The sequence below is a fragment of the Phyllostomus discolor genome, chromosome 4 (genome assembly GCF_004126475.2).
Source record: "Phyllostomus discolor isolate MPI-MPIP mPhyDis1 chromosome 4, mPhyDis1.pri.v3, whole genome shotgun sequence".
In the NCBI taxonomy this organism is placed as follows: domain Eukaryota; kingdom Metazoa; phylum Chordata; class Mammalia; order Chiroptera; family Phyllostomidae; genus Phyllostomus; species Phyllostomus discolor.
In genome coordinates, this window is record NC_040906.2 from 51,563,047 (window position 1) to 51,589,115 (window position 26,069).

The 26,069-nt window shown below is 37.0% G+C and overlaps 1 protein-coding gene across 1 annotated transcript in view; it reads right to left on the reverse strand.

Moving 5' to 3' along the window:
* Positions 1 to 7,658: 7,658 nt before the first annotated feature.
* DCAF17 (DDB1 and CUL4 associated factor 17) overlaps positions 7,659 to 26,069 on the reverse strand; it is a 32,633-nt gene continuing 14,222 nt past the window's right edge. Inside the window, 6 exon segments of the mRNA XM_028510716.2 lie at positions 7,659 to 9,679; positions 10,467 to 10,622; positions 13,664 to 13,747; positions 14,469 to 14,556; positions 17,697 to 17,806; positions 21,150 to 21,292. Coding sequence (XP_028366517.1) covers positions 9,542 to 9,679; positions 10,467 to 10,622; positions 13,664 to 13,747; positions 14,469 to 14,556; positions 17,697 to 17,806; positions 21,150 to 21,292 — 719 coding nt within the window. The 3' untranslated portion in view covers positions 7,659 to 9,541.

The window sequence follows — 26,069 nt, forward strand, 5'->3', positions numbered from 1 at the left end:
CTCCCTTCCTGTCTCTTAACTAAATAAAGCTAATTAAAAAGGAAATCATTGTATTTAGATGTATATACACTCAAAACACAAGAGAGTACATTTATTTAACTATCTTTGATATGAAGCCAAGACCTTTACTTAAAGTTTGAGTTTGCTGATTGGTGCTCTCTGTCATCTTCCTGGTGTTAAACACATTCACTGGATATAATTTCCAAAGACACATAAAAAGAAATCTGAGTTCAGAATCCTTCCAATTTTTTTCAGTTCCCCCTTTTACCAGGCACTTGCACAAATTCAGACCTCATTCATAGCATATTGCTTTGAGTTTCCCTTGCTTCCTGCCCACTGATGTCAAGGTGAATTCTGCCTTGTGCAATCTGGAGATTTAGGGAAGCTATGTTCTGGGGGTGAGCCTTTGAAGAGTGGTGGATAAGAGCTGGGAGATACATTCTTCTTGCTTTCTCCCAACCTGTTCCTCATGTACTGCCAGAGGCACAGTTTATGTGGCTTCACAGAGGTTGGTCTATGAGATTAAGCATTTTTGTTTCCAGCTTGCTACCACACCCTCATGTTGAGTTTCCTTCTGGATCTGCTTCGTTCCTCCTGCTCCTCATTCCTGCTGAGATTTCACTCCTTATCAAAGAAGTATCACATAGACCTTTGCCTCAGGCTGTTTGCAGGGAATCAAAGGCTAAAACATCTCAATCTTTTCACAGCTATTTTGTCCACTCCTTATCTGACACCAATTTTTAGAGACCTAATTGTAGCAAGTCTTCCCAAAGCACTGAATCTTTTTAACAGAAAAAAAACCAAACTTTTCTTTTAAAAAAACGCTCACATTTCAAGGGTTAATGTAATAAACAAATTATATGATGACAGTAACACACACAATTGGCAAAAAAGAGGTTTAGACGCGAACACTATTGGCTCCCACAGAGATCGTACCCACATGCCTGCACGAGAACAGTCTCGACCTGCAGATTAATTTTGCTTGGCTTGTACGGTGTTTTTGAATCAGAATTAAGGACCATCATTTAAAATTTTGAATATTTTTTTTAAAATAAAGAAATTGGAATATTAACACAAACTAAGATTTCTACCATTAAAAAAAAAATCACAAGACCTGGCAACATTGGCCTCGTGTAGAAATGGACCCCAGACAGGTATGAAATCTTGGCCTGTGGAGGGATGTGAAACTGGGACGCTGATCTTTACCTTGTCTCACAGTGAAATTTGAGGAATGTACTGTGATTGCTTCGTACTAGTTGTGCCTGCTAACAAGAAGCACAGAGTCGGAGTCTGTAGTAGCATCAGGAAAGTACAGAGTTCCCCGTGACAAGGCAAAATGAGCAGCTCCCACCAAGAGGAGCCTCGCCCCACATAAGTGGCATCAGCACCAGCTGTACAGCCGTGTGAGTTTGTAAAGCCTGTCCTCTGGCATGTTCTGTGGTCCCCTGTAATTAGGGGATCATCTCTGCAAACTTTCATGTTTTTCTAGTACAGAAGCTTTCCTATCCTAACTCTGTCTGTTGCTGTCTTCCCACCATTCATAACATTTTTGTTTGATAGTACAGATTGATGTCGGAAGTGGGTCTAACACAAAAACCCCCAGACCTTAAAATGGCTAGGTTATTTAGAGGAAGACATAAGTAAATGGCAGGAAACTCCCTGGAATACCAGGATAGCAGTAGGATCACCCTTGGCGAAGGGACTATAAATGGTTTGTGAGTGTAAATAAGAAATTATTTCAGTGGATTATGTCCATTGCCTCCTTGATTATGAGAAATTGGCATACTAATAAAAAAGAAGTTATAATAAGTAAATGGGAAGATTTCTAATTTCCTGGTTACTTCTGTTAGCTCTGGGTAAGGTGGTCAAGAGGCTTGGTTTATGCCTATCTATTGCCCAGGCATGATTAGTAGTGTTTTCCACTATCAAAAGAGTCTGTTTGGACAAAAATTATATGATCACTCCAACTCTAGCTAAAGTGGCAAAGGCACCTGAGACTTTCCAGCAGAAATTCAAATGGAAACCACTGGGTTGGGAGTCCAGCTGATAGGAGAGATGAAGACAAACTTATGAATGGAATGTTCGCGATGCTACATTAGAGGAGGCAGTGGGCCCAAGGACCTCTTGAAGTTCACACGAGACTGTCAGTCAGTGAGTGTATCTTCAAGCAGATACTGTGTAATAATTTAGGTTTCAGAAGTAGGAAAGGTTGGGGCTGGGAAGTGCTTTATGTCTCACTGGTTTTGCTCTCTGAAGAGAGAAGGACAGTTTCCAGACAGGAAAATTAAGTGTTAGAATGGCTTTTAAACTATAATTCCTTACCAAGCTTTAGTCAGTCTTGCTGCTCTTACAGGCAGAGCCTGAAAAGCTGTGCCCTTGCAGCTTGTGATTTTCAAAGAAAAAATGGTGTTTAAAAGGTGGGAAGGAAATGGAAACAACTGTACTTAAATAACAATAAAAAGAAAGAAGAAAAGAAAAAATAAATAAAAGAGGGTTGGCTGTACAATAAATAAAATAGGATTCAGAAATGATTGTCTGCTTAAGCAATCATTTCTAAGAGAAAATCAAACATACTTAGTTGAGTCATTAAACTTTTATTAGTAAAAGAATTGGTAAAGAACTATCAGTCAATTATTTTTAAAAATTTCATTTGAGAGATCAATTTATAAATGCTTATTATCTGAGCAAGTAAAGTAGCCTCAATATGAATCCCTTCACTAATTGTATCTTTATGAATTTAGTTAACTCGGTCACCACTTCCGTGGTGGTTCAAGGTTTTAAAGTATATTAAACTAAATTGGGTTCAAAGAAGTAACTGGGATCACGAAGATATGAACTGACTGTCCTACTTCAGGTACAATTTAGCATCTGAACCCTGTGGACTGAGATAAGACAGGAAGAGGTGGCAACATGCCCAGAATTCCTTCAAGGTCATAAGTTGCTGACTCCTGTTTATATGAAGATGAAACCTCTGGCAAAGAGCCAATAAATGTCTGGAAATTATTTGTAAAAGCAGAAAGTCATCTAAATGTAATGAACTTGAATCTATTAATGTGTGCCATGGTATAGATGTGATGGTAAATTTAAGAATTATTACTCACATACAGTGTGAAGAAGTGGAACTGCAGAAATTGCCTGACTTGAAATACAGTTGGAAATGTGGAGGTCTCCTATGGGTTTATCCCAAGAATTCAAGGTTGGTTTAACATTCAAAAACCAATCAATGTAACTAACCATATTAACAGTCTGAAACAGAAAACCCATATGATCATCTCAATAGATGCAGAAAAAGAATGTGACAGCCTCCAACATCTACATTCAATAAAAACTCGGAAAACTGGGACTAGGAGGGAACTTCCTCACAATGATACAGGGCTTCTATGAACAACCTACAGCTAATATCATACTTAGTGGTGAGACTGAATGCTATCCTTATGCACTGGGGAGCCATATGCAAAAAATAACAATGACGGAAAAACAAAACAAAATGTCTTTGATCCATGCCTTGAACCATACAAATTAACAAAAACTGATTGTAAATCTAAATGTAACACCTAAATTTCTAAAGTTAAAAAGATTAACCAAAGCAAGTGTTGGCAAGGATCTGGGGGTACCTGGGACTCTCATATACTGACGATGGGAATGCAGAATGGTACAGCCATTTTGGAAAAACAATTTGGAAACTTAAAGAAGTTAAGCATATACCTAACATATGACCCAGCCATTTCCCCTGGTTTTTACCAAGCAGAAAGAAAGCATATGTCCATACAAACTTGTCTGCAAATATGCACAGGAGCTTTATTTGTGGTAGCCAAAAAAAATGGAAACAACCCAAATGGACATTAACAGGTAAATGTATTAAACTGTGATTATACACAAACAATGCAGTATTACTCAGGAATAGAAGTGAACTATTTGTATGTGCAATACAGATAGATCTCAAAATAACCATATTTAGTAAAAGAAGCCAAAAACACCTGTTGTGTAATTCTATCGAAATAATATTCTAGAAAACTCAAACTAACCAAAAGTGACAGAAACAGATTAGTGGTTGTCTTAGAAAGTGGGGAGAGGTGGGAGGGAGGGGTTGTGAAGGAGCAAGGGAAAACTCTTTGGGGTGATGGACGTTAATTACCTTGACTGTGGTGATGGCTTCATTTATGTATACACATCAAAACACCAAATTGTACACTTTAAATATGTATATTTTATTGTGTGTCCATTATACCTCAATGAGTTTGTAAATAAAGTGTAAAATTTCACATGGAAAAGAAAAACATGAGAATGTGCTTATCATTAGTTAATAAAGAAAAATAAATTAAAACCAATTGGGTTCCAATACAGTCATTGGGGAAAGGATAAAGCTTATTTACTATGCTTCTGTTTTAGAGCAGAAATTTCACTGATTTGAAATAACATGAACTCATAGCCTTTAAAGAACATGGTCATATTCTTTGATTACGATGTCTCATGGAGCCTCTTCTCTGGTGCCGTTCCATCCCGCCCCATTAGCCATGTGGCACAGTCTAATGGGCGCCCCTAGGAACCCAGGTTTGCTCTCCAGTTGGTCTCCGTTAAAGGAAACGGCATTCCTTGCTGAGCAATGTATTCCATGTTTGAGAAGGAATAATTCAAGCAGAGTTTTGAGTTATCTTAACTATTATCACACACACGGAAATGTTTTCATTAGTTCCTGATGGGGTTGGTGTTAAAGAAGTCAAGTGGTGAACGCGAGGGGAGGGCTGCTAGGCACAAGTAGAAACAACCTAAGCATCAACTAAAAGATTATACACCCACCATAAACGCTAAGATAAAAAAGATAAAAACCCACAAAAGCTGGAGAAAATATGGAGCACTGGAAGACTGTTGGGAAAAAGTTCTGGCAGTTTATGAACCTTAACATATTCCTACTCGAGGACCCAACAACTTCATCCTTAGATGTTTACCTACGAGGAATAAAGACATATGATAGAATATTCACAGCAGCTTTATTCATAACAGGTTTTTTAAAAGTAGAAACAGCCCAGGTGTCCATCAACAGGAAAAAAAGCACACAAAACTGTGACATATTCATACAAAGAATACTCGGCGATACAAAGGAATGAACCACGGATGAATACAACATGAAGTAATCTCAAAAGTATGCTGAATGAAAGAAGCATTATGCTTTGTATGGTATCATCTATATAAAGTTTGACAATAAGCAAATTTAATCTGTGAGGTAACATAATCAGAACAGTAGTTACACCTGACGGGTAGAGTGGGCTTGGCTGGAAAGGGGCATGCCTGCAATTTACTTTGAAATGAATTATAAAAGTAACATAAATAGGTAAATAAAAAAAAAAACAATGTAAGGCCCTGGCTGGTGTAGCTCAGTGATTGAGCGTGGGCTGCAAACCAGGCATCGCAGGTTCGATTCCCAGTCAGGGCAGATGCCTAGGTTGTAGGCCACGGCCCCCAGCAACCCCACATTGACATTTCTTTCTCTCTCCCTTCCCTTTCTAAAAATAAATAAATAAATACAAATAAAGTCTTTAAAAAACAATGTAGAGTGAAATGTAGAACCCATGTGGTTGGTATTTGGGTATTTACCATAAAATGGTAAAGTTCTGTCGACTTATAGCAGTATCTTTGAAAAGTTTCATAATAAAATGATGGGGAAAGCCCTTAGTTTGTTTTCTCTTTCTATAATATATCCTTTGCCCAAAATAAATTATTTTTTTTGTAAGATAGAGATTCTACAGCAACACAGGAACCAAAAATTAGCCCCCCAAATTTTCCTGAAATTCTAAAATATAGGTGATATATGTAAATATGGTAAGGTTAAAAAGTATAAATATTATTGAAAAGGAAGTCAAGTTAAATTAAAAGTAATTACTAATGCTGTGTTTATTAACAATATAAACAGGATGAGAGCACACTTTTTGTACATTTTTAAAAAATTACTTCTGCCCTAGCTGGTGTAGCTCAGTGGATTGAGTGTGAGCTTCAAACCAAAGGGTTTCTGGTTTAATTCCCAGTCAGGGCACATGCCTGGGTTGCAGGCCAGGTCCCCAGTGGGGAGCATGCCAGAGGCAACCACACATTGATGTTTCTCACCCTCTCTTTCTTCCCTTCCCCTCTCTCTAAAAATAAATAAATAAAAAGTAAAAAATTACTTCTCACCATTGAATGAAGAATCATCTCCTGTGTCACCATATGTGACATACAGTTCGGCCAACTGTATTTAGGCAAACTTAGTCCCAAATTTGGCTATCCATTCAATCATCATTTTAAAAACCAGTTATTAAACACTTTCCTATGTACCCAACATTGTAATTGTCAGTATGCTATATATGGGGTAAAACAGCATCCTTTGCCTTTTGAGAGCTTTGGAGGAAATTCAGCATGAATTTCCATCAAACAAATCTGGATGTTTCCTGACTCTGCACCCATTGGTTGTAGGACCTGGGCGAATTAACTTCTGTGATCCTCACTTTCCTCATCTGTATGTTGTACTTCACACCTCGTATCATTATGTTGAATGTTGAAACAATTCATTTCACTTGTATCACAATGACTGGTAGGTAGAAAGCACACAATAAATATAACCTAGCATTTAAAAAATCGTATGTACAAGACACAAAACATTCAATTGGTGGAAGAATGTGGAGCACCTTAATTTGTTTAAGTAGAATGACATCATCTCACTAGGTAGTTCAAATAGTAACTGTGATAAGATTTCTTTTGTTTTCTCCCAGTGCCGTGAGAAATGCTTTAGAAAGTCAAAGAACGATAATTGTGCTGCATTGATATGGTGAGAATACGGAATCTTAGATCAAGAAACGAAATGAAGAAATACACCTCTTACAGCTTACCATCTAGACCTGCTGAAAGAAGCTACTCTGCCTCATCTAGTCTTGCATTAAACACTTGGAAAGGTCACCCCATAATGTTGTGTGCTTGGCGCTAGCAACTGTTAAGTAGGCAGCACACAGGGAAGGCCTGTAACACAGTCAGGTGGAGAGGAGGGTTAAGGTGTGGTGGGTGGGTGGGGGAGCTCTAAACCACAGCTTCCCTACATCCCCATGAGAAGGACAGTCTCAGGCCTGGCAGGTGACAGAATGAGCAGCTGTCTGCCACTGGGGGAAGCTGGGGAGCCCCTACCTTTCTGGGAAGCATTATATTGTCTCCTGGTATGTGTGTTATCTGTAAATTTCCCATATTCTTTGCTATCTTCTGTATGTTTTGCCATCTTTTTATCAACATCCTGTTAACCCTCATGCAGCCCACATTCCCATGTAACATTGCAACTGCCTGAAACTAAGTAGTAGCAGTTGTCCTTGTCCTTTCAACAGGGGCACAGCCCTCCCATTTGTTACATGGCCCACAATTCCCTACTGTTTTCACACTGTGCACTTTTCCTGCTTGGCCCATATGGCATTTAGATCCTGGTCTGGTTTGATTTTGGCAGTGGTGAGACATTAGGAGTTTCGAAGTGGTCAGATGGGATTAGTCTAGAAGCATACACCCACACACCCCTCATGAACAAAGCAGACTGGAATCTCGGTTCTCAGATGCCTTTCTGAGTAGATGACTTCCTTTCTAGCATTTCATCAAAAGAAGGAAATAACTTAAAGGACAAGGAGAAACTCAATAAACCCCTTTTTGAAAAAATCTTACTGGATTCCAGTCTTAGGACATCCTTTCCTGAAACATTCTTGGAAACAAAGAGTAGGCTTTATACATCTGCTTTGAAACCCACACAACACTGCTTTCTTTCTTTTCTCTGGTATTTTTAATCTATTCCCTCTTTTTCAAAATTTAAATTAACTGGGCAGGACCATTTACTTAGTGTCTAATTGGAAGTTTGGGGTTATATCTAGCACATTGAAACTATTCAACTGCTTTGTAATCACATCATGTCTCTAAAATGCTCTGAAAGCTTCAAATATTGAATTGAATAGTATTATTAAATATGCATAAAACTAGAATGAAATTTTCAATTAGTGGCTATAAAAGTATTCAAATTTAATATATGAAGATAGTTTTATCATCCTGCACATGAAGTAATCACTGGTTATAATACACAGATTGAATTTTTAGCCCACATATAAATGTTTTCTCTTATTCTAAAATGTTACCAATTTCCTTTTTTGTTGCACAAAAGATGGCTGTAGGCTTGTTCCTTTTATTTCTTTTAAATTTATGGACTCTGCTACTAATTTCTTGACTTTTAGAATAGCTAATACCTGTTCTGTCCTCAGCCCTCTTGGTTATAATAAGCTTGAAATTTACCCGCAAACTTTAAGGGCAGAACAGGGCAGAATTTACATGATTCTTAACTTGAGATCAAGCCAAAACTGAAGGAAAAACAGAAGGATTTTAGTAAATCATCAAAGCTAAAATCCTCCATTTTTACCCTTAAATTCAAATGAGCAATGGTTTTCACTGCTGTTTTCTCCCCTTGTATTTTCACTAGTTATTTGTGTGAGGCTGACTCAGCGGAACGTGCTCAACACGTGTGTTGCGAGCAATCAGATTTCTCATGCAGAAAGCATGAAGAAATATTTTCTCCTTTTACTTAGGTTGCTTTTATTTAACATTCTGAAGAATGATTATCTGAGTTCAAGGGTCATATTTGGATCAATTCTAACAAAGAAGAAAAAATACTCATTTCACAACCACGATAAAGCCAACAGTTTTTTCTAGCCAAGTAGTCACCTCCCAAACTACTCCCAAACTACCTGCTCTTCTGCAGGAGTGGAACCGGTGCAGCCCGGAGTACCTTTATCTTATTGTACAGGTGTGAAAATATTGCCTAAGCACAATTGGAAGATACACCAAATATACAAAATGGTGAAAAAATATAATATTTTTAATAATCAACAGCTAAACAAGCTACATATTGGAAAAAATTTCACTTAAAGTTTGATTGGAACCTTTTACATTAGTCTATGATAGAAACACAAATAATCAAAGGAAACATCAAGCCAAGAGAATAAAGCCATGGAAGAAAAAATAATCTGTACAAATATAGAACATAGACACATGTATAAGATTTAAAAAAAACTGCAATGACACATTTTTGGTTCAAAAGTACGTTTTCACATTCCAGATGTCATTTCTCATCCTTAAGCAAAGTTTGGTATAGAGGACACAGGATTTCTTCCTTTATCTTTTTTATCTTTCTTTTTGTCTTTCCTTCTTAGTCTTAGCAATCACAATTCCACAATACCCTTTAAGAGCCATATTAAACACCTGATTGAAATACATTTTACATTTACACCACCACCTAGGTAAAAGCTCTAAAAGTCTAGGCTTCTTGGGGGGGGGGGGCATTCTAAAACTCCTTTACATAAGATGAAGTTCTCACCACCCTGTATGGCAAGAGTTTACAAAAGAAGTCACAGTCATCCGAAGTAATTACAAGATCTTTTCTGGAAAATACTGGAGAACTTGATATATGGGTAATAAAAAGGACTGGACACAGTTGCTGGGGTGTATGGATAAAAGTCTCATATGTTACATCTCAAAATTTAAAATGATCTCACTCTTTTTTTCAACTTCTGTTGGTGGTTTCTTCTTCTTCCCCAGGGTCACAGACCATCTGGTAAACATAGCAGCTGAAGACCCTGCTGGGTTTCTGCTCTATGTGCAGCACCAAGTCTCTGTCAAAATAAACTTCATGGCTGTATGTCTGCAATGGAAACACAGTCAAATGGAGGCTCTTCATATAACCATATTCACTCCCGTGTCACTAAAACATCATAGCACCTATGTTAGGGATCTTCAAATATACACTTGGGGGCAAAATAGTTGCCAGAAATGGTTTACTTTTCATTACTTGTGGATATGCAGGTCACTTATGAGAAAAGCATGACATAAAATGCCTAGATGAAAAGAGCCCTGGACTTAGGAGTCTGAACACCCAGATTCTATTGCCAACCCTGCAACAGCTGTACCGTGTGACTGTGGGCACGTTGCTAAACCTCTCAGGCTTTCCATTAATAAAACAAGAATTAGATAAAATAATGTCTACTATTCCTTACAACTTGTATATTCTATAATACTCAGAAGAGTAGACAAATGCTTCCAAGAGTGCCTGGAAACCCTACATACTGAGACATGACCTCTATTAAATAACTGTGGGGATACAATATAGTAAGTATACTTTTAATTTTTTTAATGTTACCAAACTTTTAAAATGAGAGAAAACCAAAGACTATGGTAAGGAAATAAATGGCATGTCTCAGGAAAAAAACATAAGGCGTTATTTTAAGGCCACTGGTAAGGCAACATCCTCTAGTCCCAAGAGGAGGAAGTCTTACGAAGTACTCATTTTGTCCTGAGTGTAGTCCAGTAACCTCTTCCAAGTGGCCATTGTTCCAGGTGAGCTGGGACTGACACAGACAGTACAACTGTTTCAATAAACACCACCTATAAAGAGAACTCGTACTACTTTGTATTCCATGAACTCAACTCACCACATCCCATGACTCCACTAGTGGAATGCTTTTCAGTAAAGTTCCATATTCATTACAATGGAAATCTAGGTGAGCTTTTCCTTCGGCATCTATTTGGGTAACAGCTACCACAGAAAGCAAATCCAATTCATCTTCATAGTCCACGATTTTGAAAGTCTTGGGGGAATAGATGGATAAGACAGAGGAAAAGAGGGACAAATCCAGTTATTCAGTTAGATTATCTCTGCATTTGTAGTCTACACTGTTACTTAGGAAAATATGTAGAAAAAGAATGAATAGGTGGAAACAAAGGGAGAAATGTGTTTCTACTTTTGTGCCTAAAACACTAGTCTCGGGATTTTTAAGACTTAAACAGTATCCTACAGATTTTGACAAACAGAACCGAGTATACGTAGATCTCAGCCAAACTGTAACTGAAATTCTTTATTGTGACAGAGTTTTTCCAAATTTAAAACAGGTATTCAAACACTGTCTCTGACATGAGTGCTCACTGGTTCCCAGATATCTGAAGACTGCCCACTCCGCTAGGAAGGTTCTTGTGACAGAAAAAAAAGAAGTCATTTTAAGAAAAACTGATAGCTTATCATACACTATTTATGACTCTATTTGTCATCGTTTTTTTCCCCATCTTTTTTTCTTTTAAGCCCTTCTTGGTTCCCCAAAGAAAGCAAAAAACTGCTGCTTATACTTGAGGGAGAATATTAAGAACTGAAATCCATCCCATAAAACAGGAGTGACAGAAGAGATGTTAGTCAGATTAATGATGGTAAAGACTTAAGGGAGAAACACCTAACTCCAGAACTCAGGGAAGAAAACCTGGGGCTCCAAGAGCTTCCTGGGGAGCCCCCCCACCCCCAAGAGATACATCCTGGCAGCACAGCAGATTTCTCTTAATCACCACGTACTAATCCTTCACGTACATTTGGTATGTGTAGGATTAATCCATGTGTATTTTCTGCCTTTACCACCTGTGGTATAAAAATTTATATAAATTTACGGCCTGTGGTCCCATTTCATTTATGATTTTGCCTTAATCTAAACTTGGTCAAACTTCAAAAGGTGACTTCTTGTATGGGTATCAGTGATTTTATAGATTTTAGCCACAACCCCTTCCAACTTTTCTTTTACAGGCTAAAAGTTTCTGTTTTCTCATAACATAGAATCTCTCTCTCTATGTCTTTGCTACTACCTTCTCCCCTCTTAATTATACTTGCAAACTTTTGGTAATTTTAGTTATGTCTTCCTTGAGTATAGTCTTATATACAGGGTAAGAAGCTTTCTGCTTTGCTCTCAACAGATTTCTGTGGTTGATAAATATACATATTTTCTTTTTTTGACAGCCTCATACTAGGCCACCTCCAACATATTTTTTTAAATTTTCAAAAACTGGACTTCCGGCCGAGATGGAGGCATGGGTAGATATGCCTAGCAGCCTCACACAACCAAAAGAAGGACAACAATGATTTAAAAACAAAAACAACCGGAACTGCCAGAAAATTGAACTGTACAAAAACCTGACAACCAAGGAATTAAAGAAACATTCATCCAGACTGGCAGGAAGGGCAGAGACCGGCAGCCAGAGTCTCTGGAAAGGATGTGTGGTGAGACAGCAGCTTGTGGACTGTGCAGCTGAAACTGCAGCTGGCGGACCAGGTGGTACCACATTTGCATGTGGATAAACCAGGAGGAACAACTGGGGAGCAAGACAGAGCATATAATCAGAGTTCCAGCACAGGGAAATAAAGCCTCCAAATCTCTGACTGTAAAAATCAGCAGGGGTTGTGGTGGCAGGAGTACTGCCAGTCTCACAGAAAAGTCTATTGGAGGGACCCACAGGGTCCTAGAATGTACACAATCCCACCCACCCACCCACCAAAAGCAGCAGGAGAAAAGGAGGCAGTTACCTACAAAGGAGTTCCCATAAGACTATCAGCAAATTCCTCAAAAGAAACCTTGCAGGCAAGAAGGGGCTAGAAAGAAGTATTCCAAGTCATGAAAGGCAAGGAGCTACATCTGAGATTACTCTCTCCAGCAAAGCTCTCATTTAGAATGGAAGGGCAGATAAAGTCCTTCCCACATAAGGTCAAGTTAAAGGAGTTCATCATCACCAAGCCTTTATTATATGAAATGTTAAAGGGACTTATCTAAGAAAAAGAAGAAGATCAAAAATATGAGCAGTAAAATGACAACATACTCTCAACTGCCAACAACTGAACCTAAAAAATAAAAACACACTAAGCAAACAACTAGAACAGGAACAGAACCACAGAAATGGAGATCACATAGAAGGCTATCAGCAGGGAAGGGGAGCAGAGAGGATGGGGAGAAAAGGTACAGGAAATAAGAAGCATAACTGGTAGGTACAAAATAGACAGGGGGAGGTTAAGAATAGTGTGGGAAATGGAGAAGCCAAAGAACTTATATGTATGACCTGTGGACATGAACTGATGTAGGAAGGAGGGGGGTGCCAGGCGAAGGGGAAAAAGTAGAGAAAAGAAATGGGACAACTGTAATAACATAATCAATAAAATATACTTAAATTTTTTTTGCAAAAACTATCCTTAGAAGACTACTTTAATATTTCTACCTGGAAAGAGTCACACAAACAATATAGGTTTTATGGTCTAAATGGATTTAGTATGTATGCAATGGTTATATATCTGAAGCATGATAACTGTGAGCTGATTTCAAAAGCCCTTCCAATGCCTCTTTGAAAGAAAAGGATAAAAATGAATTAGCTCAGTGACTGGTAGCGCTAAGTGAGGCCAGAGGCCAAACTGCTTTACTATACTTAATACCCTCCTTCCCTGGCCCCCAAACATTAACAAACATATCCATGTCTAGTAGGTAAAAATAAGGCAAAAGCCATAAAGTCATCAGGATATAACTCAGGAATTTTCTATTAAGAGATATCCCTAGAAAGTGTGCACATTAACAAAACAAATCAATAAGTTAATAGTGTTTTCAAATTATTTCAGTCCTATGAATCTTTCTGCAAATAAAATATTATGAATAATTTCAACCTGACAAGAGAGGATACTGGGGATGCATCGGTTGAAGTAGTATGCACAATCCTACTAAGCAAGCCTGCATGGAGCTCACTCCCAATCTCTACCTTAGAGTCTGGGAAGCATAATTTAAAAACCATAGGGCAAGTACACACTAGTTTGGTTTGTTATCTCTGGCTAAAGTAATACCTCTTGTTCTGGGTCATCATCCAGAAGGTTAAATTTCTTTTTTACCACCCGTCCAGAAGCAGTAACAGTGGGTATGTTTTCATTCTATCATATGGAAAGAAATAAAAAGATGTGACAAGTCCCATAATATGTAGTCAATTGCAAAATTATATTACCAGATTTGGCAAAATTAACTAACCCTTCCCCAACATCCACAATTCTTTTCTCAATTGATAAAATTCTGAATCAGATTTCTGATCTTCCAGTTAGTAAAAACAGAGTAAAGTTTTTAATGGATAAAATACTAAGACAGGCAAAAAATAAATACAAAGTTTACAGATTTGCTACTTTATTTGCCCTTCTGATTCTGTGTTAGTATAGTACAGCAAATAGAGTGGATATGCTTTGGAAATTTCCTTTTGCATGATTTTCTTCATATTCTTAATTTATGTGCTAAAGGAAAAAGTCTATCTGGAGTTAAAAAATGGTATGTGATTTTTAAAGATTTATATCTTCCCCCAGTTACTCTTAAGTTTGTGCAATTAATTAAACCCAATGGTTGATAATTCATCAATAAAAACTTAAAGAGAAATCCAGAAAGGAAATAGAAATAAGCAAAACATAAACTCAATATATTCAACTCTTCTTCAAATCTCGTATTGGGGGAATTTGGGGTTAAGACCAGCTACCCATGTAGACAAAAGGAACAGACTTTTATAGGATTGCGCTGTTCTTTTCAACCACACTAAAAGGCAAACACACTTACACTATCATATTCTTATATAAAACGACAGTGATATATAAAGGATTCTAAAGTATTCCTTACTTTGTTCTCCCTGTTAGCCAAAATGACAAAATCTTCAGAGATCTGATGCTGGGCACTACTATTTTCTATTTCTTTTAGCTTTAAAACTCTGAAAAGGAAAAAAAGGATTCTAAGAACTTAAGACTTCAATGTACCATCAAAATGCCAAAGTTGAACTATTAAAATGAAACTCAACAAATGAAAATTATAGTAACAACACTGAGTTCTCTCCTTTTCATTGGTGTGAAATATTAATGTCTAATCACTTGGGTGTCTATAAACTCTTTCAAATTCAGAGATTTTGTTGAACAGGAAAATGTAGAATCTGTGACCACAAGTGCTACTGAGGTAGGTAATGAATTAGTGTGCTTGGGCTTAAGAGATCTTCCAAACCAACGTAATGAAAATAACTTTTAAATAACCTCATCTCTGCCATCCTGCAACAGGTCTTTAACATTTCAGCTTTCACAGTGGCATTGCAGTACAGGCATACCTCATTTTATTGCTCTTTGCTTTCTTGTGCTTCACAGATGTTGCACTTCTTACAAACTGAAGGCAAGACCTTCCACCAGCAAAAACATTGAGGCTCACTTTATTGCAATACTTGTGTTATTGCTGTGGTCTGGAACCAAACATGCAATATCTTTGAGGTATGCCTGTAATATTTGCATTTTTATTTCTAAAGACAGAACAAGGTATCAATGAACACCACTTGGAGTTAACTATAAAACAGACTGGATTAGCAGCTAAGCCTAACCTAAGAGTTTTCATGAATAGAGTAATATTTAAAAACTGCAACTAACTTAATATTTTTTCTTTTTTCTTAGGGTTGTATTTACAGATTTGGGTTTTCTGAGTGCAAATGGTCTCCCTGGATCAAGAAAAAATAATTTGTTCACCACCCACACAAATCTGTTCACACCACTAACGAGCTTCAAAAGCACAATGTTCTCAAAGTTTAAAGTCTCAAATGCCAGCAAAGAGAACAGCAGGGAGTAGCAGCTACTGTGACCAGGAAAAGCCAGAGGCCTTAGAGCTTGCCAGAGACAAAGAAATCAGAGTAATTTTAAATTACTCAATTCTTAGTGACAATGTTTTAAAATGCCTATCTCTTAAAACCTGGCAAAAGGGAACACACTCTTTGTGGACTTCATTTTCTTAAACTAAAACTAATATTAAAAGATGGTGGCAACAAACATTAAAAGTGAGGTTTACTAAAGCTGAACCACAGTTTTTAAGACTTTTAATAAAAGTTCATAATCTTATTTCATTAAGTCCAGTCGTCCTCCTTATACTCAATCCAAAATAGACTAGTCAACAGAAAGCAGAAGGAATAAAGAAAGCAAACACTGCCCTTCTCATTCAACAGGCACTTACTGAGCACCTAGTCTTGCTAAGCACTATGCTCAGTGCTGGGATTATAGGCATCAGAAAACCAGACTCCTTCCCTTATGGAGCTCATTTTTCCAAAGCTAGATATTTAAACAGATATTCACACACATAATTAATTGAAATTGCTGTAAGTGCTACAGAGGAAGACTACATAATGGGTGCAATGAAAACATGATGGGGGAGCTCATCTAACGAGGGTATCAGGAAAGGACTCTGAAAAAGGGACATTTAAGCTGGGGCATTAAATATAAATAGAAATTAGGTAGGAAAGTAGCTAAGGGAAAAAGACTCCTAACAGAGGGAACAGGTCCTCAGCTTTCTGAACAGAGAGCATGACTGAAGCAGACTGTGTTGGAGGGAGGATCTTTCAGACCATGCCAAGAGCAACAAGAAGTCGTGAAAAGGTTAAAGCAGAATTCACATGGTTAGTTTTTTGTGTTTGTTAACATTTGTAAAAATTACTCTTAGCTGCTGAGAAAAAAAAATAGACTTAGAGAGTGCAAAAGTAGATTTTTGGAGTACACTATTAAATTACTATAGCCCAGGCTAGTGATGACAATAATCTGACCGAGATGGGACAGTAGCCAAGGGCAGAAAGGCGTAGATTTAAGACATATTTAATAACAAAATAAACAGCATTGACAAGATATATGGTGTGTGTGTGACAGAGAGAGACAAAGAGAGAGGAAATATGCACATGACTGTTTAAGTATATGAACATTGATGAAAGACAAGAAGCTAAGAAAGTGCCAAGAATGATGCCAAATTCCTAACATTATCTTAGGGGAAAGGTTTGGGCTGGGATAAAAATTTGAAATTGTGTGATCTTTGAAGCCAAGAGAATATAGAATCCTGGAGAAAAAAAAAAAGTGACAAGGGGAGAGGGTCCAAGTCCTGAGGACATCTGACATTAAAGTCTGAGTAGGAGAACATGCAAGTACACTAAGAAAGATCGCAAAGAGAGGAAAACTGTGGTGTCAGAAAAGTCAAGTGAAGACTGTTTCCGAGGAGAGGCCAACTCTTGGAAGATGGAGGTAAACAAAGCAAAACAAGGTTTATGACAAACAATCTGCTATTTCTCCTGTGGTAAGGCTGTCATTTAGAACAAAGACAAATCATGCCCTGGTTGGTGTGGCTCAGTGGACTGAGTGCTAGCCTGCAAACCAAAGTGTCGCTGGTTCGATTCCCAATCAGGGCACATGCTTGGGTTGCAGGCCAGGTCCCTAGTGGACGTGTAAGAGGCAACCACACATTGATGTTTCTCTCCCTGCCTTTCTTCCTCCTTTCCCCTTTCTAAAAATAAATTTTAAAAATGTTTTTAAAAGCCCTGGCTGGTGTAGCTCAGTGGATTGAATGCAAGCCTGCCAACCAAAGCATTGCTGGTTCGGTTCCCAGTCAGGGCACATGCCTGGGTCGCAGGCCAGGTTCCCAGAAGGGAGTGCAACCACACAGTGACGTTTCTCTCCCTCTCTTGCTCCTTCTCTTCTCCTCTCTCTAGAAATAAATAAGTAAAATCAATAAAAAGTATTTTTAAAAAAGAAGAACAAGGACAAATCATTTTTGTTCTCATTAATCCTGGAAAACTAAGACCTGGTAAGGAGGGGCCAATCTGTCATCTTCTTTCACTTATATATCACCCATCAAAGAACTTATTCAAATGTAATATTTATAAGCAGTAATAATGAGGCTAAAATAATTAAAGTTTGTTTTTCTAGATGTTAATCTCTGAGAAAGCATCCTATAAGCAGCTAATTACTTCCATACTTGGCTCAAAAGTTAACTGGAAAAAAATTAAGATGCCAATAAATGCTACCAAAGACTGCTTTTAATTTTAAAATAACTAATGAAAATACTCACTTGACCTGATTTGGGCCAACATGTATTATTCTACCAGAAGCATCAGGATGGAAATAGATCCAATCAGATTCTAGGGAACAACAATCCATTTCTTGGATCCCATTTTTTGCCTGAAATTGGGAAAAAATATTGAAAACACAGATTAAAAGAAAGTAAATTTTTTTTTTAATTCTATCAGCAGTGACAGGTCAGCCAGGGACAGGGTAGGGAAAATATTAACCAGTTGAACTTGGGTGTGTATGAGGGCTGAATTAGGTCACTCAAACTTGAGAAATCTAGAACTTTTAAATTCAGAAATTTCGAAGACTTACCCTGTACCATACATTATACCTCACAAATGATAATTTAGTTACCACACCTCAAACACACCTAACTTGTATCAGGCCCTGCCTTAGATGCTTTACAATCATCATTTCATTTGATCTTAACAACACTCAAAGTATATATTGTTATCTACATTTTATGGATGAGAAAACACAGAGTATAAATCATAACACAGAGTATAAATCATAAATCAGAGTATAAATCATTTGTACCCACTAAACAGCAGATATGACTCCAAAGTCCATGGACTTCCCATTTTAACTCTGCTACTATTACAATGCTCATGCAACCCCTACCCCTTCCTTACCACCCTATCCCAAGCAAACTGCCACTCAGAGGAGTGGGTAATGTGAAAATAAACATGTAACTAAACCCAAAATCTCAGACACAGGTCATATGATCTCCTTGGATAAGTCAGATATTAAACTTTAATGCTGAAGAAATGGTCCAATATTGCTTAGCCTTTAAGACAAGTACAGAGATTTATTTCACAGTAATATATTTAGACATTGAAATAAAGGTACAGATACCTGCATGATATGTAATCACATATGTACATGAATGTTTTACCTTATACACAGGAGCACTGGGAATATATAAACTTCTCTGCTTTATCCAAGTCATCTAAATTGTTTAATTTCTCCAATTTAATATGAAATGATACCATCTTTTCTATCTGATACTCACAACAGGTTTTGAAATATGAATGTATTCATTTCATTGGCATATACTGACAGCACACTATGTTTTAGGTATTACACTAGGCATTTGTACTTGACATGACTGTAACATTATCCTTGCCATCAAGAAGTTCATTATGGAGAGGGGAGGCAGAAAAGAACAAACAGTAATGAGGCAGTGTGGGAAACAGAGTGACCAAGCCACACACAGGATACTGTCAAGCCTCCATCCAGGTGAGCATAATTTCAGGAAGAAAAAAGGCTTAAATAGAGCCTTAAATGATGAGCAGAAAATGGCTAGAAAGAAGAGACAGCAAAATCGAAAGCACATGAATGTTACTCCACAGAGCACGTGTGTGCATCAACACAAGCAGCAGCCAGAATCAAACAGAAACGTACAGAGTGCAGCCACGAGACTGCAGAAGCAGGCTGGGCTCCAGCACAAGTGCTTCCTATGCCATGCTTTTTTAAAAATTGAATTTAACACACTTTATGTACCAAATTAGAGAATGAGTTTTAATTTTTCAGGATTTAATAAATATCCTAATAGGAATGATGGTATTATTACATTTTACAAGAAAATCAACAAAATTAAACATCTTGGCTGCCACCACTGAAATGAATGTGCCCATGATGGCACTGGTTTCAGATGCCCTTCCACTGTAAACATGTACATAGTACACCTGTCTTTCCTTAGCAGACCATTCTCTTTACTATAGTGTCTTCTGTAACACAAAAGAAACATCACCTCTCTGTGTTAAACACTGAGCAGCATTATGACCAACTTACTGTAGTTTTTATTATTTGTTCGAATGGTAGATTTTAAAGTTCAGTTAAATAGAAGGCTATGAAACACTTTCTGGATTCTTCAGTTTGGATGCATGTGTTTTGTGGTTATCTATCTACTCGCCTCACTGACAGGTGGAGAGGTAATGGGTATATCCATTGTTATGGCACTACAATAAAGCTGTCTGGCACAATGATTTTAACTTCCCCTGGATTTGGCAATTTTTTATGAATATGCTGAAACACAGATTTGACTAAATGTTATGATCATAATCAGTTATTTCAGAAGGAGAGCTTGACAGGCATGCTTGATATGTACTTTGAAGACCATTTTACACACACACACACACACGGACATGAGAGAATATGTATTACAGTTCTTATATAAGAATATGTACTAAATATCCAGACTATGAAGTGTGTAAAGTTTGACTGGAAGGAAGGGTTAAGTAAAAAATGAGACGAGGTCCTGTTGACTGAAGCGGGATCCTCTGGCTGGGAGGTAAGCAATCAAACCAGACTCGTCATGGAAGGAAAGTGCCCTTCGACAGTCCATTGTAGAAGGTATCACTGGCCTGGGCCAACCAGGAGCTGCCATATGTGAGGTGTAAATGAAAAATCAGAAGGGAACAATGCTTTTACAAAAAGAAAACTAGAAGACACTATACAGAGTGCCCCCTGGTGGCCATGACATCAAGGGAAATAGAGAAAGGAACCCAAGACTGTGCTGATCTTCAGCATGGTAAAAGGTGACTCATGACTTTAAAAGCTGTTGGTTCCAACAGGGATTGAGGAAGATCCTGGAGGAGGTGGGTGTGAAATAAGCTGAGTCTGCCTCAGAAAAGTAAGTTCATTTGATACATCAAGAGGTTCCAGAAATAAATGAAACTAAATCAGCAATACAAAACAAGATGGAACCCCCTCCTCTGTGCGCTCACCCTTTTGCACTGACCTGAATCACTGTACTTAACAGGCAGCAGCTATTCATAATTTGGATACATATTTGCTTTCTTTTGAGTGTAAGCAGCCTGAAGCAAGGAAATGTACCCCAGTCATGTCCGGCACACAGTGGACCCTAGATAATGTTTATTAAATGATAAATCAATGCCTAAATAACTTTTTAAATGAAGAAAAATTGATTTAATGGGTAGAAATTTATATTGTCTTACCATGTACTATTTCTTTCTATTTTGCCATAAATAATTTAAGAATAGCCTTGAAAGTTCAAAGTGTTTCATGGCTTACATTCTGAACATCAGAGTTCTATTTGGTTCTGCTCTGGAAAGCAAATAGCAACAAACCATGAAAGAGCAGAACCAACAACACATTCTACCAGCAATTTCAGATGCAGCATGAACACATTTCATCAATGATTCCCACCATGAAGCTTCAGAGATGTTTTGCAGGGAATTGCTTGCTGGGAGGTTGTTAAGAAAAAAACCCTAAGTAAACTCTGGTGCCCTAAAAATATTCAAATGTTAATGCTTAAATTCTAGGTAACACAGGCCTTTGCTACATTCTTTGTATTCTTCTCTATTATACATTAATCACAAATTAATACAAACAAAAAAGTAACTCTTAGGAACGTGAACCTATTAAGAGGTAGCAAAGAGAGAATTTGATACTAATTTGCTACTAAAAGGTCTGATCACTTATGATTTACCAAGGAATTGTCTTTAAGGGCACAAATATGGAAAACTCCTTTCTGTTTCTTCTTATTAGGTGTAATGATGTAGTGCCAAGGATGGCCTCCAATCTGAAAGGCATTCTCCAGGGAGGAGACCTCGAAGAGCAGCGGTGGCGTGTCTGTAGAGATGGCAAAAGGAATTTATTAGCTTTCTCTGCTCTGGTAGCCTTGGAACATTGATTAACTGAGTTCAACCTTTCTTTGCATGCATCATCTATGAGTTTCCATTAATGAAAAATTACTGCATTTAAGGAAATAGAAATATAATCAGGAAAGACACTTATTGCTAAGAAAAGAGAAAGCTGATAGGAATCAAGTGTTAGGCTATGAGTCAAATTTCTAGACATCTCTTATCAGATATGTGTGACCTGTAGCTGAGTGGAGATAAACAGTGGACTGAAGGTGCTTATGGTGGCAAAAATGACAAAGTACACCCAATAAAAGCAGCTGCCATTTACTATGCATCTGCTCTGTACATACAAGACTGGGTTAGATACTATTTCCAACTCTCATAACAATCCTATAAGGTAATTAGGTCTAGTAATTCCTTCAAACGTGAGGAAGACATCTTCCATAATCTACACAGGTTATACTTGTCAAACTTTGCAAGAGCAGTCTTGCTTTGGATTTCCAGTGTAGAAGCGATATTAGTCATAATAAATGTAACCAGTTAGGATAAGTCCTGTCACAATGGAAGCTTTATTAAAGGATAACCAGTACTACTATATCATCATTAGCCAAGTTAGCTTTAAGGTAGTTTAGATATATCTAGTCAGTCACTGTCTTTTGGAGATTGACATCATGTGAGAAATACAGGCATACTTTGTTTTACTGTATGTTGCTTTAATGCACTTCACAAGGGTTGCATTTTTTAAAATAATTTTATTTATTTATTTTCAGAGAGGGATGGGAGGGAGGGAGAGGGAGGGAGAGGGGGAGAGGGAGAGAGAGAGAGAAACATCAATGTGCGGTTGCTGGGGGTCATGGCAACCCAGGCATGTACCCTGACTGGGAATTGAACCAGCGACACTTTGGTTCGCAGCCTGTGCTCAATCCACTGAGCTACGCCAGCCAGGGTGCACAAGGGTTGCATTTTTTAATGCAAGGCAAGACCCTCCACCAGCAAAAAGATTCTGACTCACTTTATTGCAATGCTTGCTTTGATGTGGTGGTCACAGCATCTTTGAGGTATGCTTTATTGTGATGGTCTAGAACCAAATCCACAATATCTCCAAAGTATGTCCATAATCTGTAGGTGCTACTTTGTCTTCTTCTTTGACAATTAATTTTAGGTAGTGTAATAGACTTACTCTTAAAGAAATACATAAGCAGAAGGTACAGCAGCTTTAGAAGATCAGAATTCCTTTTGGGCAGCCCTTGTGGAGTACCACATGTCTGTCTGGGCAAGTGGCTGATCTATGATTCCTTTATTTACTCCTTTACTTGAGAGTTTAATCTTTGGTTTATTAGGCCATCACTGTCAGTAAAGTGGCTTATCTAGGGGGAGACCATTTATTTCGAGTCATATTATCATAGAAATGTGTGCTTTATTAGGCCTCTTCATAAGCACAGTTTACTTAGTGTTATACATAGGGAGAAAAAGCAAATAATGAAGAGTGAGTTCACAAACTCACAATCTTGAGAAGGAAAAGATAGGCATAAACATATTAAATATATTTAAAGTTTTTAAAACTTCTAAGAAAAGGGTAATATTCTTAATATATACAGAGGTCTTTTAAGTAATAAGAAAAGTATGAGCACCCCAAAAGAAAAATGGACAAATGACATAAGTAAATTTGGAAGAAATACAAACATCATATGCAATAATATGGTGGCTACCAAATGGCAGTGGATGAGGAAAAGAGGAGTTATAAAAAGAAAAAATATAATTAGAATTTGAATTTGGGATTAAAATTTTAAGTAGATATGAGAATATAAAAGAGGTTTCAAATTAAAAAAATCAATGCAAAAAGATATGTTTAAAAAGAAATATTTCCCCCAGCAGTTGCTAAAAATGGCCCAAAAGAAGCAGCAAGACTGCTCACCACAACTCCAATGGGCCCCTGCTAACCCCAGAGTCCAGATCTTAACCTCTAAGGCTATTCCCAATTTTTTACAAATGTCCTGGAAGTTCTCAGAGAGTAGTGATTCCATGTCTTGGGGTGAGGAATATTAGGATAGGTGCAAAGCTTCTAGTTGTCACTATAAAGGATATTTACAAGAATGTCTGGGGGGGTGTGAAGAGAATAAGAGAGCCAGCAAAATGAGTCCTTCTGGCTAGACTGTAAAAAGATACTCATTAAAACTAAAATAGTAATTATAAGGTTTTGAGTCTGTGAAAGGCCAAACAATGATACTTCAAAGGGGGGTTTTAACATCAAGTGTTCCAAATGATTGTTGTATTGTTTATAAAAAAAAAAAAGAATAGTTACAGGAACAGAACCACAGAAATGGAGACTGCATGGAGGGGTAGCAACAGGGGAGTGTGAGGAGGAGAGAGGGGGGAAAGGCACAGAGAATAAGTAGCATAGATGGTAGGTAGAAAATAGCCAGGGGGAGGGCAAGAATAGTATGGGAAATGTAGAAGCTAAAGAACTTATGACACATGGACATGAACTAAAGAGGGGGATGTGGGTGGGAGAGGGTGTGCAGGGTGGAGGGGAATGAAGGGGGGTAATGGGACAACTGTAATAGCTATAACTTTTCTGTAATTTTATAACATAGGGGATAGTTACATTTGTCATTTTGTTCACATGTGGATATATCTGGGATAAATTCTTAGAAATGGAATTGCTCAAGGAGAACATGCAATATATGAAATAAATGAAAGTGCCTCTTTTATACTTCCACCAACCCCGTTACCTAACTTTTTGATATTTCAGAATTTGAAATGATGTATCTTACGATAATTTTAACTTACATCTCTGATACCAGTGACATTGGGCTTTATCCTTCCCAAATGAAAAGCCATTTACACTTCTTTTCCTATTGAACAATATCCTTTGCTCATTTTTTGTTGTTACCACTTCTTCCTATTCATCTGTAGAACTCTTTATATACTGAGAAAATTAGCCCTTTATAGTATATTTTGCAAATATGTCCTGTTTGTTGTTTGATTTTTTAGTTGGTTTACATTGTGTTGTGTTTTGCTGTATAGAACTTTATTTTCATGTAACCAAATTACCAATCCATTATTTTAACATTTAAGAGTATGTTAGTCTGCAGATATATGTGACAATATAAAATGAATCTTGAAAATAATATGCTGAGCGAAAGAAGCCAGACAAAAAACATCATATAATCCCATTTATATGAGACTTTAGAAAATATAAATTTAATTGATAATGAAAGAAAGCAGTTGCCTAAGGCTGGGGTTGGGGAGGAAATTGACTGGAAAGAGTACAGGGGAACATTTTGGAGTGATAAAAATATTCTAAAGCTTAATTGTAGTGGTGGTCTCATGATTATATACATTTGGCAGAACTCAAACCGTATAGTTAAAAATGAGTGCATTTAAGTGCTTGTACATTATACCACAACAAAGTTGACTTTTTAAAAAGCAAGTTATGAAAGAGTATTTACAGTAATTGTTTAGTTTTAGACATATAGAAATACAATATAAGATTAGTAAAAAACCTAATAAACACTCTAAAAGGTAATAATAGTTAACACCATACAGGAGGACTATGAGCGTTTAAATTTTCTCTATTTCATTCACTTTTATTTTCTATTTTTTCTATAGTAAAAATGAATGTTTTACATTAAGAAAAATGTTATTTAAAATTAAAATAAACATTATATTGCACAGACTTTTATGATCTTAAAAACAAATTTGAAGAAATGAATAGGATTTGAGTCTACAGATTATTTAAAAATTCAAACTTTCCAATAAAACATGCTACTTTTCTTAGCCAAATGTCAGAAAAGTACCAATTTATAATGTTTTACAATGACAACTGATTTTATATATCATGTTTTCAACATTATTATTTTGAAGTTGAGGGAAGCAATACCCAGAGAAATTTGGTGATTTGCCCACTATCACACCACTGGGTCAGCAGCTAGGTTTCAATGTTACTAGTAGCAGACTACGATTCTGGTTCCAAATTCGGCCTTCTTTCTACAAATAGGGGACCTACCTAACCCATAGCACAATCCTGTAGGCTTTATGTGCTTTATCACCCTATTTATTCTTTGTTTTACTAACTTATCTGCATTTTAACAACAACAATGCTACCATTTTGGGAAATTCTTTTCAAAATAACATTTTAGTTACCATGAGAGATGGTAGTTTTAAAATCTTAATAGATTCCTGCTGGAGTGTTTGTACTGAATATAGAAACTATTGTTGGGCTGAGTTTTCACAAAATGGCTTAATTTAGCTGGTCTAATTCATTTAAAAACTTAGGTAACTTAATTGGTTATATTGAATGCTCAGTGGATTTTATAGTTTGTCATTTATTACTAAAAAGATCATCTTTCAAACAATTAAATCTATTTCTGTTTCTTGATCTGTTGATAATATGTTAAATAATGACACAAAAATTCCTGTCTTAAGAAATTCTAACTATATTAGAAAACCCTTTGGAGTTTCACCCAAAAATATGATGTTTATTAGTTGGAAATAAATTATCCTCACTGTAGTAAGGAATGACTCTTAATGAACTAAGAATATAGATAAACAAATATCAGAATAATAAAATGTATTTTATTTTTAAATTTACTCATGTGACTTTTTAAAAAGATTTTATTTATTTATTTTTAGAGAGAGGGGAAGGAAAAGAGAAAGAGAGGGAGAGAAACATCAATGTGTGGTTGCCTGTTGCATGCCCCCTACTGGGGACCTGGTCTGCAACCTAGGCATGTGCCCTGACTGGGAAACGAATTGATGACACT